The 19,980-nt window shown below is 45.3% G+C and overlaps 1 protein-coding gene across 1 annotated transcript; it reads right to left on the bottom strand.

The window, feature by feature from the left end:
• Positions 1 to 2,854: 2,854 nt before the first annotated feature.
• On the bottom strand, positions 2,855 to 19,291 carry CETN3 (centrin 3). The gene is made up of 5 exons (XM_083151806.1): positions 19,036 to 19,291; positions 15,977 to 16,112; positions 13,082 to 13,196; positions 5,804 to 5,995; positions 2,855 to 3,257 (listed from the first exon to the last, which is right to left on the bottom strand). The coding sequence occupies exons 1-5, from the start codon at positions 19,053 to 19,055 to the stop codon at positions 3,214 to 3,216; spliced, it is 507 nt and encodes a 168-aa protein (XP_083007932.1). The 5' UTR covers positions 19,056 to 19,291; the 3' UTR covers positions 2,855 to 3,213.
• Positions 19,292 to 19,980: the final 689 nt, after the last annotated feature.

Below are 19,980 nucleotides of genomic sequence, written 5' to 3'. Positions count from 1 at the left end.
ACCCTCTCCAGGAGGGACACAATGCTCTGTTTCTAGACTTCCCCTTAATGTATGATTGCCATCACCTGTTTTAAACAGGTTAATTTCTCAGAAAGGTGTTCAGCACAGATGAAGGCAATCACACATTAAGAGGAAAGTCCAGGAACAGAGCGTTATAGACACAGACACCCACTTTGAGTGACAGATGTAGCCAAATATATAGGAGATGGACATTATTGTGTATGGCATAATGTGGAATGGGCATTACGGTGTGTGGCATAATGTTTAAGGGGCATTACAATGTGTGGCATAATGTGTTAGGGGCATTACAATGTGTGGCATAATGTATAAGGGCCATTACGTTGTTTGGCATATTGTTTAAGGGGTATTACCATTTGTGGCATAATGTGGTTTGTTGCATAATGCGTAACATAGGTAAAACATCAAATAATGCATGCTGTTTAGGCTGCGGGAGGCTGTGCATATGATATTGTAGTTTTAAGGGATAATGTTAATTTTGATATGTTTATATCACAACCACATCAAGCTATAGCTGATGTTCATAAATAAATGATGCAGTCTGTAAGCAAACCATTCATTTGTCATATAGTGATCCTAATGTGGGCCATACACCAGCCCAACTTTACTCCAACCAACTGACCAACCGTTGTCTGCCCCACACACCTAACCAAGGGACAGATGTATTAATGCTGGTTAACTGGGGGGATTACTTATTAAAAACTAACCTAACATGCGCTAGGGACAGCCTGCTGAGTAACGCTCTGCGGGGCTGTCACCTGCAATCCCCCCCTGGCAATTAGCGGCCGGGGCGATGCATTAACAGCCTTCTAGGCGTTAATCCGCCCCGGTCGCTTCGTCAGCTCAGGCCGAGTGTTGTCCTATCCCCACTGCAGGGACAATGCTAACCCTGCTGCTGGCTCCGGGCTGTGCTTCAGATCTTGCGATACTAGCAAGATCTCGCACATGCCCAGTGAGCTGGCTGGACAGGCAGAGACCGTGCATCAGGGGAACATCGCGGGAGGGGGGAGTTTGCGTTCCCCCACTTTGGCTTACAAGATGTTAATACATCTTGTCAGTGTCCCTTCCTGCTTCGCCTGGTTAATGAGGCGAAGCAGGAAGTATTATAGCAGCGCGCTAAGCGCCGCTATAATACATGTACCCCCAAGTTATTTATCAGGCCATCTAACTTCTCTCCAACTAGGATGTCACAGAAGTAGCTGGACAGGTCGCAAGTACTTCTGCTTGTATTGAATAAATATTTGGGTTCTTACAGAATAAAAAAAACACACATGCAGGAAGGCATATGACAGGTATCACTCAGTGATAAGCCATTAGATGTGCCGCTTAGCTTTGACCGCTCTCATCAGCAGAACCGTGTGCTCAATCCCCCCTCCTCTGGTGAGCATGGGGAGCCTGTAGCCAGCGCAGGTAACAGGAGAGACCCACAGTCCACACTGATAAGTCTACAGTGCTGTACCAGATATAGCGCACTGCAGCAAGACCGCTCATCCAGGTGAGTGGGCAGACCAGGAGAGGAGGGCAGAGACTCATGGTATCTTGGTACTGGGGAAGGAAAAAGAGGAGGGCAGCGGCTCCCGGTATTGAGAGGACACTCTGATACATGCTCCTATAACAATTGCTGCTGCATGGTGTCAAAGGTAGTAATAAGACATAATCCTAGTCTCATAAATGATGTCATGTTCTAATGGCAGGTTCATAAAGAAACTATACAAAAATTGGCCCAAATAATGCACCTGGTTATACATGTAAAAAAATAATAAGTGACCGGTTTTAAGAAGGTCATATTATATGAATTGCTCCAAAATAGAATCATACAGAAACACAGGGTTATAAATGTAGTATTAAATTATTTAGCTCCAGTTTGTTTAATGACCTTAGAGCAGGCCCTCCAGCTGTGAAACTTCAAGTCCCATCATGCCTTGCCACAGTTTTTCTATTAGAGAACTACAGCAAGGCATGCTGGGATGTGTAGTTTCACAACAGCTGGGGGGCCACAGTTTGGACATGCCTGCATTAGAGGTAAGAAGGGGGTAGATGTGCTCCTTTGCTCTGCTAGTTTTTCCCTATTTCCTCAGATAGTGTTGTATGAGAAATATCATTTTCTGTGCTGTCTACATTTCTTATTTTATGAATTGCTTTGCAAAAGATTGTATTCATGCTTTGAACATTGTGGTTGTGTTTGTATTCCAGAGAATCTTGGCCATTAAATACACTACTTATCTAGATAGCCTACTGGGAATTTCTGTGTGTACAGTAAGTGATTACTTAACTTGTGATTGTACAGTAAAGCTGGCCATACACTAGTGCGATTTGGACACTTTTCACCCAATTCTGACAGATCAGGATGAGAAATCATGTGAAAAGTGGCCAAATCACTTATGTTTGACATCCAATCCAATGCACGGTCCCGTGTGCATCGGAGGCAGAGATTAGATCTTCTGCACATCAGACCTCCAACTCGGACAGCCTCCTGGCACCTGAGAATGGGATTGAATACTTTATTTTCATTGCAAAAGGACCGTACGTAATATATTGTATGTAATCCTGCAACCCTGGAAGCTCCCGGGCAGTTCAAGAGGTATCAGATGCGACTTCTCCCCTCAGACAAACTGCATAGTGATATTGAGGCAGTTGTGAAGGAAGAAGTCCAGATGAGGGTGGAGAAAGCAGATTTTGCGTGACATGTTGCAGCCTAATTTATAATCCTTTTCTAGAAGGTTGTTGACATTCCTGTATTCAAGTTTGCCAACCTATATATTCTCAATGAAGATATTGTACATCAAATTTAATTGCGAAATCTCTAGCTCAAATTACAAATCAGACAACAACAATGCAATTTTACAAAGCACTTTAAGATTTAATTACACAGCTGCATAAAAAACAAACAACAAAAAAAAACACACTTTTATACAAATAAAATGATACTCAAAATTGGGATAATAGTTATGTAACATAATATGCTACAAAACACTGACTTTGAACTTTTGAAGGTTGGTCCTTACTGAATATTGTACAGCGGAATATCGTATTGCTACTGGTGTGGGTAATGGTACAGAAGATTCCTGCTGTGGTCAATAGTACAGAAGACTCCTGCTGTGGGCAATGGTACAGAGGACCCCCTGCTGTGGGCAATGGTACAGAGGATCCCTGCTGTGGGCACATTTCTCATGCAGAAACAGGTGTCATTCTTAGTTAGATGTCCTCAGTCATTATGGAAATAAATTCTTCTTGATTTACTGCATTGAGGGGGGAAAAAAGAATATATAAATAAACATTATTAAAGGACATCATTTCAACAACACTTGAAGTGTGAATTCAACTGGGGTGAAGAGTACATGTTCCGTTGAAGGGGCGTAGAAGCACCTGTATAGGCCCCTCATCTCGCACAGCTATAAGCATGCGTTTGATGACCATTTACCTGCCATTTACATGGGTCACGAAGACATGTTTCATACGTCTATGAAGATGCTAACTTCATATAGGCATGTACCAAAATAAATTTACTAGAAACTATGTTGCACAAAATACAATAAAAAAATAATATCTGAAAACACACCATATAAATAAAACATATACAGTTAGGTCCACATATTTTTGTTATTTTAGCCATTTGCCGCCCCCCCCCCCCCCCCCCTCCAACCAAAACAAATATTTCAAGCTAGAATTTGAGGGTACGCACATCCAAATTGGAGGAAGAGTTTAGGAAATACGGCTGTTATATACATGGATTCGGTATGGAATCCCGGCGGTCAAAATCCCGACAAGGGGGGGGGACGTGGAGCGGGCCCGGTGCCTCGATACGCTAATTTATTCTCCCTGTATGGGTGTCGTGGACACGGAGAGAGAATGTTTCGGGATTTCGGCGGTCGGGATTTTTACCGCCGGGATTCGACCACATCCCATATATATATAGCCCCCCTTTTTTTACAAGGGACTTGTAGTTCAACTGTAAAGAATTGTTTTAGACTTTTTTTTGCAGTTCTTCGTCAAAACCTGCTGCTTACAGGTAGGTCCATGTCATTCTTTTATTCCAATACCATTTTAGTCAATTTATAATAACAATCTGGGATTTGATTATGATGTATGTATAGCATGCGCAGTGCTGTAACTAGACATTTTGGTGCCCTGTGCAAGATAGGAAATTCAGGTGCATGGCTTTATGAGGAAAGGGGGGGGGGGGGGCGTTGCCACATAATAGCATCCATTCACATTACACCACACAGTTGTGGCACTTGCACACATGTGCCAGGTAGAGCCCGTTAGAAACTAGGACCAATTCAGCTATGCCAATTATCGTAGGACTGCACATTTGCACGGTCCGCAGAGCACATGCCCTCAGTGCAGGCCATATGCTATGATCACAGGACGTACACTGGCTGATTAATAGCCGGCCGGCGTTTATGGGTGGCACTCCAAAACCTTGCTGCCCTGCTATCAGGTCTGAATTGGCCCCTTTGTGCCAGTTAGCGCCTCTCAGACATAATGCACCAGATAGAGTCCTAAAGAGAAGCAATAACAAGTAATAGAAGTTCTAGCTGTCTTAGTGGCTCCATAGTCCTGCCAGTGTACACCTTTACGAAGGCATGATGTACATTGCTCTTTTGAAACTTTTCTGCCTTCTGCCCACCCCCACATCCCACAGGCTCCTCAGATCACTAACACAGTAGCTACAGCTGCACTGCTGCAAGGATAAAGTTGCCAGACACACACATGAAATAGCAGCAACAATGCTATGCGTGTCAGTCCCACGGCCAGCAGCAAGGTGCCGCAGACACACCAACCAGTGACGCAACTATAAATTTAGCTTCCAACTGACCAAAAAAAGTTTCTGGAGCTGTCCCACCTCATATGGTATTTTGTTATAACGAACAGGGACGTTTCTAGGCAATTTGGCTCCCAGTGTGAACATTTAAAAAAAAATGCCCTCACCCCCCTTAGACATTTTAAAACAAAGAATGTGTGTACGCCGTAACCGTGTGTCCTAAAAAAGAGGTGTGTGGCCTCGCTGCAATGGGTGTCGTATAGCAGGAAAATACATTATACCCCAGTTCTGCAACCTGCACGTCCAAACATTGGTCACCACATGATAACAAAAATCCTGATTCATGCTCCTTAAATAAAAAAAAAAAAAATCCTCATTATAGGAATGCCAATTACACAACATGCCATCCACCGAAATGCCCATTACACAACATGCCACACACTGTAATTCTCATTATACATTATTCTACAGGTAATGCCTCCAGTACTACGCATACACATAATGCCCCCAGTAGTGCCTATTGCAAATAATGCCCTCAGTAAATCCCCTTACACAATGCCCCCTAGTAGTGCCTATTACACATAATGCCACCAGTCACGTTTGACAAGCATTTTACCATCAATTTTGATTTTATTTAAACTCCGTTTTTCTAAATTAACAGAATATCACAAAATAAAAAGCACCAAATCTTCCAAAACTAACCTTTAATAAATTTACCCTTAAGATTCAATTCGAAGTGAAGTCATCTACTGCATCAGTCCAGTCCATGAAACGGCTATCACTTATGTGTACAGGTGAAATACGGGATATCCCTGCTTTGTTCAAAAAGCTAAAAGTTTATTTGAAAACTAGGTAACCAATGAAAGGAACCTCCGCTGCATTTACCCAAAATTCTTCCTTAAAATAATGAACTTTATATAATAGGCAGGATAATTATTTGACCGACTACTTATGTGAACAACATTGAAAAATGTATATTCCCTTTATAAAGTCTGTGGTGTAGACCCCAGATGAACTTACTCTCTCCATCCCCGTCTTTGTCAAACTCCTCAATCATAGCTCGCAGTTCTTCATCGGTCATGTTTTCACCAAGTTCTCGAGCGACTCGACGGAGATTCCTCAAGCTTATTTTGCCCGAATCATCATCATCGAACAGTTTAAAGGCTTTGAGCATCTCTTCTTGGGGATCACGGTCCAATATCAAATCTGTCACTAAATGAATATTAAAATGCATTGTCTATTATAACTTACAGGTTTGGGCTTGTCACGTATGCAATAAAAGATGTTAACATATAGTATAGTTGTTATATTTATGCCTATTATTATCATGGTGTCCGGATAGCTGACAATGTCTAGGTCAACACTATAGTGTCCACATGGTCAAAGGGATGACACAAGCTCAAGGTCCACATGAGCTGTTTGGGAGTTTTTTAAAACTTCACCATCCACGTGGACTCCGATTGGGAACAGCAAATTGAGAGGGAACCTTATGCGAAGCATAACGATTGAAGCAAGCCATACAAGGGGAAGAAGTACGCTAATTTGGGGTCCATAAGAGGAAATCTAAAAAAAAAAAAAAAAATGGACACCAAACCCCCCCTCCCCCCCCCAAAAAATGAAAAAAACTCACAACGACCTTTTTATTTGTATAGGTCAACCGTGTGCATGTAGACTATTGTTTATCTACTAGACACTGCAAATGCTTTACATGATATAATCTGGCAGAAAGCATGGCAAGCGAGAAGAGGCAGTGCACTAATTAGGGGTCGCACATGCTCAGGTGTCGGCTTGGACAAGGTTGACTTTTATCCACCATTTCCAGATACACAGGGGGACTGTCGGACCCAGCCACTAAGCGGTGATGTAATGTGCATGACAGAGTGGGTGGGCAGTGGCGGGTGACGAGCGGCGCTGCAGCCAACATATGATAATTCATGTCTGTGGCGGCGCTCGTCACTCGCCGCTGCCCACCCGCTGTGCCATGCTGCTATTTAACAGAATGTCAGCCTGCCTGCCGCCCTTAAATGGTGCCGCCCTGAGGCCGATGTCTCACGGGCCTAGGCACAAATCCGGCCCTGCATGTCGACATAGACACCAAAAACTCATGTCGACATTACTCATGTTGCCCTAAAGATTGGTCAACCTTCTGTCAATGTCGACCATTCTTAGGGTCAACTTTATCACTATCAACCATTAGATAATATTTTATTGTATTATTAACTATTGAGCAGCTTTTTCAAACACAGCGCAGTGATTAACTCCATCTATTATCACATACACCAGGTCTGTCCAAACTATGGCTGTTGTGAAACCACAAGTCCCATCATGCCTTGCCACAGGTTTGCTATTTGGGAATGCTACAACTATGGCAAGGCATGCTGGGATGTGTAGTTTCACAACAGCTGGAGGGCCACAGTTTGGACACGCCTGACATACACAGTCTGCCGATAATCGCTCAGCTACGCTATCATTGAATTTGTGACCAAAAGAGGTCACTGCAAGTTTTCACCAATGACTCCATCGTTCACTATATACCATACAGTATAGCGTGTAAAACAGATGAAAGGCATCATTAACCATTAATGGAAGTATGAAATCCCAGTCGCTATTTCCACCAGTTGGAAATAGCAGCTGGCAGTATTCAATCCCGGCCAGGACTCGCTTGCAACAGGTTTGCCTCACCACGGAGGCGGATCTGTATTGTCGGAAACAGAGCCTGGATTGCCGATGCCGGGACTTTAAGGGCTATTACACAAGCTCCGGCTCCTGCCGGGCGGCAAAGCCCCGCACGTCGAAGTTTTCAATGGCAGCCTGGCAGCCGTCCCTTCCAGTGGTGGTACAATAGTCAACAGTCATTAGGTCGACATACTGGAAGGTCGACAGGGGTCTACACTAGGTCGACATGGCACAATGTCGACACAAGCATTATGTCGACATGGTCTAGGTCGACATTCAAAAGGTCGACATGGGGTTTTTCCCTGTTTTTATGAGCTCAGAAAGCCATGAGAGGGGACGCACTGCACTTAAAACTGTTTCTATGTCGACATTCGGGTAAAAAAAAACAGTGAAAAACCCCATGTCAACCTTTTGACTGTCAACCTAGACCATGTCGACCTAATGCTTGTGTCGACCTAATGACCTGTTGATCTTGTGCCATGTCGACCTAGACCGATGTCGAACTTCCAGTATGTCGACCTAGTGGTGTCGATCTAATGACTGTTGACCATCTTTAGGTCGACCATACATTCCATACCCGTAAAGACATATTTAAGAATCAATGCAAACGATTTCTGACAAAGTCCTTCTTAAGATGGACAAAACCATGAGCACTGCAGGGGGGTAGATGTAAAATGTGCAGAGATAATTCGATTTGGGTGCTTTATTTTGTTTCTATGCAGGGTAAATACTGACTGCTTTATTTTTACACTTCAATATAGATCACATTTTGAAGTAAATCCCACCCAAATCTGCACATCTGCCCCACCTGCAGTGCACATGGTTTTGTCCATCTAAGAAGGATTTTATCAGAAAGAGTGAACTAGAATAAGGCCCTACGTACTGTAATACATGTAAGTATTTGAGTCACTAAGCCTAAAACAAAGGTCATCTTGTATAATATATCCAATACTACTTACAAGTTCTATACTGTGCTATAGCATAAATCTGTGCTTCAGAAACATACAGTATCTGACATTGCTTCCATATGTGCTGTATAACAGAAGGTCAGTGGATGGATGGCAGGATCATGGGCAAGGAGAGAGCCTAACAGAATCCTGACTGAATCCGCGGATAATAATTGTCCTACCTTAATACACATTTAGGGCCTCCTGCTGAGTATTTTTTGTGTATAAGGCCTTTGATTGGTCAACATTTTGGGGGCATGCATAGCGCTCCCTGAACAGCTGGGCAAAACTCGTGTTCCCCTCCTTGACACTGCGACATCGGGACTGGGCAATTCAGCGTGACCGCTGTAATTGAGACAGTGGTTATGGTATACTGAATCGGCCATGTTTGGTCAGCAGCCCACAGATGCTAAATTACTGTCCCGGCGCCTGTACACTGCAAATGACAGGCACTGGGAACGGTGAATGTGCAGTAACGGCATCTGAACTGCACATGCGCATACCTCTGATACATACCCACCACTGTACTTTGTCAGGTACAGCACCATTTTTTATGGCCTGTATCTTTTTTGGGTCTGCAACTGTACATTGTAAGGGTAGGAAGGGAGCATGACCACGCCCCCTTTACCCAAGACGACGCCCCTTTACGGATTTGTACCGGTTTCTGCTCTTCAGATGTTGGAGGGTATGCAGATAATATGGGCTGTAGTGAAGCCAGAGTAATGTCACAGGTTGTATCTGGCTTCACTTAGACAGAGCACAGTGGAGGAATTTACCTGGGCAGGGGGCGGGGTTGCAGTACTGCAGCCCATAGGTAAAAACCGTCACTGGATGTTACCCATAGCACCCAATCAAATTATACTTAATGGACAATGGAAAGCAAGTCGGTGGTTATAAAATGTACGCTGTGTGTTTAACGATAACAATCTTTTTCTACTTCTACATCATTTGGGTGACTGACAAAACACCTATATTGTTGGGACCAGAGCTGTACAGCCTGGTCTTGTACTTGTATTTAAGAGATTATTTTTTTGCTTTTACATACATTTGTAAAAATAACATATATATATATATATATATATATATATATATATATATATATATATATATATATATATATATATATATATATATATATATATATATATATAAATAAAACATAATTAACTTTTATCATTTACACTTTTTTCTTTATTTTAATATTTCACTGACTTAACTTTAATAGTTTGTGCACTATGGATGACAAAACCTAGTTCTTCTTTTGTATAATACAAATTGCCTCCTAATAAGGTCCCAGCCACTTCCCTGGTTTCCATTATGACATCACAGAACATTTCATCATGAGGCTGTGGCTGATTGTGATGTCATCAGCTGCATCAGGAACCATTTGAAAGGAAGTTGTCCATGGAATAAGACCTGTATTGAAGATGCTGTGTATACAGATATTCGTTTTGCTAATATTAGTGATTACTGGGGGCAATGGAGCTCCAATTCGGGCAGCTGAAGATCGCTTGGCCCGAGATGATGGAACTAACATCTATAATGAGGAGAATAAACCAACTTCAGGCTATAAAGAAGAAACTCCTACAGAAGAAGCAGCAGAAGAAAGTGACCTGAGCGATGAGCTGAAAAAAACCCTGAATATGGAGAACACCAATTATTGGATAACCTTATCAACAGTGGCCATTTTCAGTCTAGTGTTCACTGCAATAGCACTGGGCATCATTTGTTACAAACAATATCGTCTCATGACTGCTGCTGATGAATCTTCACAGGACCTTGATAGTGAAGCTGGACTCCCTGAAGAACTTGAACCTGCAGATACAGTAATTAACCTGGCAAGAGAGATGTGTGACCTTTATCTGAATTAAAGCAACAGCTCCGGCTTGGGAACCAAAAAGAGACCCAAATACAGGCTTAGGAACCTGAGACAAAGAGACCCACAAACAGGCTTAGGAACCTGAGACAAAGAGACCCACATACAGGCTTAGGAACCAAAGACAAAGAGACCCACATACTGGCTTGGGAACCAAAGACAAAGAGACCCACATACAGGCTTGGGACCCGAAGACAAAGAGACCCACATACAGGCTTGGGAACCTGAGACAAAGAGACCCACATACTGGCTTGGGAACCAAAGAGACCCACATACAGGCTTGGGAACCTGAGACAAAGAGACCCACATACAGGCTTGGGAACCTGAGACAAAGAGACCCACATACAGGCTTGGGAACCTGAGACAAAGAGACCCACATACAGGCTTGGGAACCTGAGTCAAAGAGACCCACATACAGGCTTGGGAACCTGAGACAAAGAGACCCACATACAGGCTTGGGAACCGAAGACAAAGAGACCCACATACAGGCTTAGGAACCTGAGACAAAGAAACCCACATACAGGCTTGGGAACCGAAGACAAAGAGACCCACATACAGGCTTGGGAACCGAAGACAAAGAGACCCACATACAGGCTTGGGAACCGAAGACAAAGAGACCCACATACAGGCTTGGTAACCGAAGACAAAGAGACCCACATACAGGCTTGGGAACCGAAGACAAAGAGACCCACATACAGGCTTGGGAACCGAAGACAAAGAGACCCACATACAGGCTTGGGAACCGAAGACAAAGAGACCCACATACAGGCTTGGGAACCTGAGACAAAAGAAACCCATCCCACTCCCACTCCCCCTATCCCCCCCCCCCCCCACCCCACCCGTGGCTGTTATTGCATGGCTATCGGGCGTGGCCCCTTGGCGATGGGGTTACCAGTTCTTTAAGAATTGGTAGTGGCACAGCCACCATGGACCAACGCAATATTCATTTTGTTGTTATTAAGTTAGAACTGTGTAAATGTGCTGTCAGACTTACTGTGTGACTGTACTGACAACTTTCAGCTTCATTTGCAAAACATAAATTATTCTATATAAAGTATACCAAAAGTTGTGCAAAGATTAGGGCCATCTGTCCTCCCTCTCTCTCTGCCCAGCATCTGTCCTCCCTCTCTCTGCCCAGCATCTGCCCCTCCCCCTCTCCCTGCCCAGCATCTGCCCCCCCCCTCCCTGCCCAGCATCTGCCCTCCCTCTCCCTGCCCAGCATCTGCCCTCCCTCTCCCTGCCCAGCATCTGCCCTCTCTCTCCCTGCCCAGCATCTGCCCTCCCTCTCCCTGCCCAGCATCTGCCCTCCCTCTCCCTGCCCAGCATCTGCCCTCCCTCTCCCAGCATCTGCCCTCCATCTGCCCATTGTCTCTGACCAGGATATTTCCTCCCTCTCCCTGTCCAGCATCTGTCCGCTCCCTCTCTCTGCCCAACATCAGTCCTCTTCTCTCTTCACTGGCCAGCATCTTGCTGCCACCCCCTCTCTACCCAGAATTTGGTTGCTTTCCAATTTATCTGCCTAGATCTGGCTGTCCCGCCTTTCTCTGCCGAGTATCTGTCCCCCTCCTTTTCTCCCTGTGCCCCATCTATCATATCTATACATCCTTATTCAACCATTTCCAACAACAGCCTCCTAACTCATTGTTCCTCTTTCCCATTCTCCCACCTCCCCATACTTATTCCTCTTCTGCTCTCTTCACACCGTACACACACCTTGCGTCCAGGTGCGGATTTAGGGATGACGGCGCCCCTAGGCACAATAATAATGCTACCCCCTGTCTAATTATATTATTTTTATTGATTACTTATAAGCCCTCATTTGATAATAGCCAATATAATGGATTTATTAAAAAAAGCCACTAACTGTGACGTTCTTTTATTATGTATACATATTACTAAGTAGGACAGTTTACAGGGGCAGTATCTGCATGTCCTATCATTTACACTCTATTAAAGATGGAATACGGTACAGTACAGTGGATATTTTGCAGTTATTGGTACACTTTGGGCTGACAGTACCATCACAGGCATCCAAGTGCCGCCCCCAAGCATGTGCCGTCCCTAGGCACGTGCCTAATGGGAAATTCGTCTCTGGCTATATAATAAACTGTTAATAAATAAATAGTATTCCCAAGTGGGGAAAGCATGCCTGCAAGACACAAATATATTTCAAGAGATTTTTTTTTTTTTTTTAACATAGTGGGCTCACGAGAAAATGCTGATATATCTATTTTTATCATTATTCATAGTAATGCCTGCCAGTCATTAGTCTTTAAATAAGTAAATGAAGGCTAATAAATAGAAATGTACCTTTTTCTAGGGCTGTCTATTCTTTTGTTTTATATATGACAGAACCAATGACCACCCCAATGTAGTGATGGGGAGAATATGACTGCTACAGCACCTGCATATACATGCCTCTTCTATTTTATGGCCCCCGCATTGTATATCGAGTAAAGGTGCCCACACACTAGAACGATTTTTTGACCGATTTTCGATAAATCTGACGATACATCATCCGATGTTTTAACGATAATCGGCCAATATCAGTCCAATGCGCGCTCCCGTGAATCTTTTGGTAAATCTTCTGATCTTACATGCTGCATGAAAGATCAGAAGATTTAACAAAAGATCCATAGGAACGCACACGGGATCTTAAGAAAAATCTTTGGTAAAGATGTGCGCTTGCCTGAAATCTTTTGTCCAGGACGGACTAAAGTTTTGAAGGCTTATTTATGAGCACATCTTTTGATCACAGATCTTTCTAGTGTGTGGGCACCTTAAGATCAGAGCACTTACCAACTTCGTTAAAATGATCAAAGCTAATTTTTCCTGTTGCTTCACCGTCATAATTTTTTAGGATCTTTAGAACATCTGCTTTCTTTACATCAAAGCCCAAAGCTCTCATAGCCACCTGCAAAAAGAAAAAGCCAACATATACACAGGTAAAAAGGTCAAAATATAATTTGAATTTCCATATATTTAAGCTTATTTTTGCTTTATGTCAAGGCAGTTACTTAAGTTTAACTGGATTTTTAATTACTTTTGAGCAAGAATACAATAAATAGGCACAGGAAATAAAGCACAAAATATAATAGACTGTAATGCATACAAGTCGTTCCATCTCTGGCACAAGCCACGATCATTCTGTAAAAGGGGGTTATCCAAGTAGGAACGAAAAAATATTATTTTTTAAAAGTTTTGAAATGTTTCACGCATATGTATATATTTTTTGCAAGGAATTTGATTTGGTCTCCCCCCAAAAAATACAGTCTCTCCTAAAAGTGCACAGGTACGGTGAAAACTACATTTGTCCCGGAAAAGCCGGCGCTTCTACTGGATTTTGTTCCAGCTGCCTGAGGCAGCTGGAACAAAATCCACAAAAGCAGAGGTACTTGTGTATTATCACGGAACCAGTTACGTAGTTAGCGTAGCGTCCATGTCAGAATAGGGGTAGTGTTCCCACGGCCAGCGTAGGCAGCGTAGTGTAGTGTTCCCACCTGTTCGTGGCTAGCCAGAGCTTACGTAGTTAGCGTAGTCAGTCAGGCATCCCTGTTAGTATCAGCATTGTGTTCCCACCCGTTCGCGGCCAGCCGGAGCTTACATAGTTAGTCAGTCTGCACTTATTATATTGTGTGGGAACCATTGACCATTTTAACCTGCCTGACATGATAGGTGTGAATGTGTTCCTGAAACACCCCCACTTTCCACGCCAGTCCGACGCGTTACCCGTCCTCCTGACCTTTTCATACCCCCACTATCAACGTCAGCGTGGAGTTGATTTTATAAAGTGTGGCTCGCCATGCTTCGGGCCTGCCGACGTGGAGAGTGGGGGTGTGAAAAGGTCGGGGTAACGCGTCCACTCGTGGGGCTCACTGCTCTAGCCACGCTTCGGGCTGGTGTTGATTTAGGGGGTTTCAAATAGAGGCATTTGCCAGTATGTAAAATGGAGCACTGACAAATGCCTCCTTTATTGTGCAAGAGAAGCACCCTGCCGTAATACTTACTGAGACACTCAAGCGTGTGACTCTCAGACAGATGGAGCGCCTCTCTGCCGACGCCCACATGATCCCCTTTCCGCCGGTGTCCACCAGCGGAGAGGGGATCATGTGGGCGCTAGGCTTGCCAGGGACACCGGAGACAGAGCTGCAGCTCCCGGGGACAGTACGGTGACTAGCTGGCTGACGGAGACACTACGCAGGGCTGCCGTGGAGTCACTACGCTGACTACGCTAGGTAGCCATTGGGCTACACTGACAATGTAGCTTAGCCGGGAGCCGTGATAATACACAAGTACCAAAGCAACAACCTGTGCCAGCTTTTTCGGGACAACAGGATACCTGAAAAAAAAACATAAATCGGCATTCAATGATCAACAACCCGCCAACACACTGATCAAGAGGCAGCAATGACCAGTGATCCGTCGGGGGATCAAGGATGCACCGCAGCACACCGGTGACCAGGATCATGCTGGCAGTTGACAATAAAGAAGCTGCTGCTCATATTGGCTTAGTCTATAAAATGTACAGTCAGGGCCGTGCAGCCGCATCTGCCACCACGTGACTGCATGTCTTGTCCACCACTGCTAGCCACCGGGGCGCCGCGCCAGCTCCCCAAGACCCGCCGTATTACTTTGCTGGAGCGCCGAGTCAGCACGGGGGAGCACTGCTTCAGGAACACCTAACAGCCAAAAGGATCTCTCCCTGCCTTCCGGCTGTCAGTAAGAACAGGGACAGAGCTTGACCTATGGACTCGCACAGCGTAGCCCAGATTGGTCCACTGCTAGACTGGTGCAGCAGGAGCCGCCACGTGAGAGGACAGTGATAGGCGTGTCCTCAGCAATCATACGCTGCAGTCCGCCACCACTGAGATGGAAGACCCGGCAGCTGCTGCCACTGACAGGCCGTGCCCCTATGGTAAAGACCCGGCAGGGTGGCTGCTGCTGCACGGAAACTGCTGCACGGAAACTGCTGCCACTGTGCCTTGTGGATGGAAGACCCCGCCGCCTCTGAGACGCTGTGTGTGGGTAGGGGGCACATTATGTCACAGTGTGTAAAAGAAGCAGGGGTGGGGGGCTGTGTGTAAGAAGGGAGGGATGGGGCAGGGGTTGCGCTGAACGTAAGAGAGCAACCGAGGGAGAGGTTCTGTATCAGAGAGCAGTGTGTGTGTTTGGGGGGCCTGTATGTGAGAGCTGTGTGTGTGGGGAGATCTGCTGTATGTGAGAGAGTAGTGAGGGGTGTAATATCAGTGTGGGGTGTGTGCTGTGTTTAAGAGTAGTGTGTGTGTGTGTGTGGGGGGGGGGGGGGGGGGGAGCAGGATTTAAGCGTGGGAGGACAATGACCATTCCTGTCGTAAGCAATGTTTGGTCATGCAGGTTGCAAAAGTGAGGTGTAAGGTAATTGTTTTCCTGCTAGACCATGCCCCTTATATTAAGCCACACCCCTTTAATTAAGCCACACACCCTTTTCAGCACACGCACCTTCTTCCCCATCACATTATGTATTGGGGGGCGCATTTTTATTTCTTCGCCCTGGGAGCGAAATTGTCTAGAAACGGCCCTGTGTACAGTATTTGCTGAATCTCAGCAATCAGCATTCATAATCTTTTCTGCAGCTGTACATAGATGTTAGCAGGTTCTTGCTGTTGTGACAAATTAGTCATTTAGGTTAATGATGAACTCAAGAGAGCAACTTACCTTTAGCTCATGGTAATCTATGGATTTGTCTTTGTCTGTATCAAACAGATCAAATGCATCTTTAATTTCTTGCTTCTGTTCCTCGGTCAACTCTCTTCTCCTCTTCTTTTTGGTTTTGTCAATTGCTAAATCTGGTCTACAAGAAATGTGGGCAAACATAGAGTAGAGAATGGTGAGCCAAGTGCACAGGCTCAACTACTACTATGACACAAGTGGAACATGCGGATTTGAAATGGGGAGAGAATCACAACTCACTGGAATACAGAATAAATAATATAGCGATTGGTCATTGAATAGTTAATAAATTGAAAATGCCATCCTTCGCTTACAAGCATGTATTGTATACTACCTGAACAGAAATTCCATGATGTTTGCAATATTTATAGTTACTTTGGTAAGAACATGACTTTTGGGCTAGGTTTTAAGCTGGCATTATAAAGAGGGGGCCCTGTTATATAGGGTAACTGTACGTCACCATTAAAATCTGTTAGTAATGGAGGCTCCAATGTTTTAAAAAAACATCACTCATCTACCCCAATAACATGAATTAATAAAAAAAAAGAAGAAAAAAAAAAAAAAAGGCAAAAAGCTTAGTGTCCATGTACTAAAGCAGGGGTGGGGAACCTTTTGTGTGCCATGGGCTGTTTGTATGGGGAAAAAATCCCTCGAGGGCCATATGTAAAAATGCATCTTACAAACTGTCCTGCTGCAGCTGTCCCACGCTCCGGAGGCTGCCGCTGAATAGGACTGACAGTCTCCGGCTTCTGTTGATTAAGAGGAATCTAGCGAGAACTACCGACCTCTCTTGAGAATTCCCCTGTACTTGACTCCCGGGAAAGCCGCCGGCGGGTGGGCGGGCCAACCAGACCGGCTACGGGGGGCCGCATACGGCCCCCGGGCCTGAGGTTCCCCACCCCTGCACTAAAGGACGATAAGGGGGCAAAATATATGGAGGACAGAGAAAATCCCTGTATGTACTAAGGGGATTTCTCTGACTTTAGCGGGTGCCGGATGACTGCCCAACAATCAAGATCCCGAAAGTTAGTATGAAGACATCAGAATTGGGGGGGATCCGGACTGACAGGGGCTATTCTTCCTTGTGGGGGTCCAGAAGAAGAAGAACTGTACTCAAAAGAGAAATAATCGTTTTCAGAAAATTATAAAAAGAGAACATCAAAGACAACGTAGGGGTATTAGCCTATCTGAATAGGTGGAGTGGCACAAGGAGCCTGGCTATAATGCAGGAAATCTCAAGAATTATGGATTGGGAGGAAGAACTTGCTGTCCTTAACAGCACTACATGTTCTGTACAGACTGGGGGAACCAATTCTACCATGAGAATGGGAGCTGGAGTCCCCAAAATTAGTGAGAAAATAAAAAAATATCCTAAGAAGACAATTCAGCAGAGGTAGTGTGATTGTCTGGGCAATTCTCTGCTAGGAAACCTTGGGTCCTGATCTTAATTTGGATGTTACTTTGACATGTACTGTGCCACCTACTGAAACATTGCTGCAGACCAAATACACACCATGGCAACAGTATTTCCAGATGGCAGCGGCCTCTTTCAGCTGGATAATACACCCAGTCACACTGGAAATTTTCAGGACTGGTTTGAGGAACATGATAAAGATGGTGGTAATATGGCCTCACAATTCCCCAGATATCGTTCCGATTTAGCATCAGTAGAATGTACCGGCTGCAATATATATCTTGTACATGAGAGTCTGCTTGTAATAAACTCTGAAATCACTGAACCGATTGTGATGAATTTTTTCACCATTGTATGTATGTGTAGGTAATTTTGCCAGGCAGATTGTAGGCTAAAGCAGTGGCGTAGCAATAGCTCTGCAGCCCCCGCGGTCGCTTGGAGGCGCTAGGGAAGTTTGGGCGCCGCGGGGTCTGGGGAACCTATTGCCACCGCCAAATCTCTGATGCCCGCAGTGCCTGTGCTCCTCCTCCTCCTGTCCTATGTAAAATGTCCGCCCCCTTCACAGCAGACAGTTATTAAGGATGCTAGAGGAGGCAGCGACCTCCTCTTGCATGCTAAATAATGGTCTGCTGTAAGGTGGCGGCCATTTTGGATGTGACATTCTGAGAGAGGAGCAGGAGCACCGGGACTGAAGATAGCAGCAGGTCTGGGAAGCGGGCCCGGGACGGATCGTCGCGGCAGAAGATGCAGCGGTTAGGGGGTAAGTGCGGGTGAGTGGGGGGGAAGGGGAGTAGGAGGCGTGGGCGCACACATTTCAGTGGCGGGGGGAACCCCAATTGTAGTTATGCCACTGGGCTAAAGGTCCCCATCCACTAGTGCGATATGGCCTGTTTTCATGCGATCGCAATGCTTTGCTGCAATGGAATGCACGAAAACTGGCACATTGCAGGGGCCTTATGTGCGATTGCGACGCCAGACACACTCCAGTGTGCCTCGCAAAGTATCCCTGTCTCACTGACTGCAGCCAATTCTTGCCTCACTGACAGCAGCCCATTCCTGCACAGCATCGTCCTCGCTGACAGCAGCACATCAAATTGGTGCAATCACTACTATTGCCAGTGATGTTAGTTCCAAAAAGTTTCAGCATTACACTCTACAGACTCCAGACAACTGCAACTTTAAGCTAATGCCACTACAAAGCCTTCCCTGGTGTAGATTAGTGCGTCGGAATGTGAAAAGACTGAGATGCCCACTGTTACCATCTGTAGATGCAGAAATACTGACTGATGCATACATACATGATTCAATCTTGCACTAGCCCTATGGAAAGTGCAGTTTCTCCGTCCAAGTATGGCGTCCTATGTGACTGCAATGGCATATGGTATACATGGGCCTAATAATGGGGAAATAGGGACGTATCCAAGTACTGTATCAGCATTACTAGGGAGAATTTCACAGACCTTGGGGTGACAGCTATGGGTGTGATAGGCTCACACTGCCCATGTACACAGCCCTACCGCTGGCACAGTCCTGTGCACACAGCTTGGTCACTGCCTCATGTATAAATCCCGCTGACCCTCACTGCCCCACGTGCTCATCCTCACTGTCCCGTATGTACAGACAGCCTCACCTCACAGCAGGCAGATTCATGTTGCGCCGGCTCTACCCGGTGTTAGAACGGAGACTCCCCGAATCACATCGATCACACACAGGCCTAGTGTGCCCGGACACTACACGGGCACTAGGTAAGTAAGTGATTGGCGGAGAGCTCGTCACTTCCCCTTAGCAACCAGTACGGCTTGGGAGCAACGCTGTATTGTGATTGGCTGTCAGTCTACCTTTCGCACTGTGATTGGCTGGATGACCGGCTAGCGCATAACGTAGCAGTTATAAATTACATGCTGAGTAAATACTAATAAGAGCGGCAAAGGGCGGAGCGTCACATTCTGTCAGCCCGGCCGTAGTCTCCACGCCGCCTCCCTGGCATAACCCCACCCTGAGTCCCTGACTCCTTCCTTCTTAGGCTTGGCACGTTATGTAGCATCTCCCGCCGCTGGGAAGCGGGAAATAACGGACTGTCTTCGACGTAGGGATGAACCATCGATGTTAAAGTTGCCATTGGCCATCGATGGTCAGCAACCGCTCCGTGCACCTTGCAAAAAAAAAAAAACGATGATTCATGTGATATCGTTTCAGGGAAACTCTATTAAATAAATGAGATCTGCATTCCGTAATGATAGAAAAGTTTTGCCTGTCTGCTGTGCGATCCATTCTGAATTAGCTCCCATACGAAAAAGGTCTTAGCAGTCAGGTAAATAGGGATGTGCATCGACGCTATTGCCATCGATGGCGATAGTGCAAATGAGCATCGGTCAACTATCGATGACCATCCCTTTTCTTTTACTCAACCTGGGGGTGGGGCCTTACGTGTCCCGGCCCCTTGGGTAAGAGATAAAAACAATTTGCGTATGCTTTGCCATCGATGGGGGAGAACCAGATAGTTTCCCTCTATCGATGGCAAAGCATACGCACTACATCAGTCATAAACTTTTTGAATTGATTTTTGAATCATCGA

This window comes from Crinia signifera, chromosome 1 (assembly GCF_055691185.1).
Source record: "Crinia signifera chromosome 1, ASM5569118v1, whole genome shotgun sequence".
Classification (NCBI taxonomy): Eukaryota; Metazoa; Chordata; class Amphibia; order Anura; family Myobatrachidae; genus Crinia; species Crinia signifera.
The sequence above is the reverse complement of the archived record's forward strand: the minus strand, read 5'-3'. Positions and strand labels throughout refer to the sequence as shown.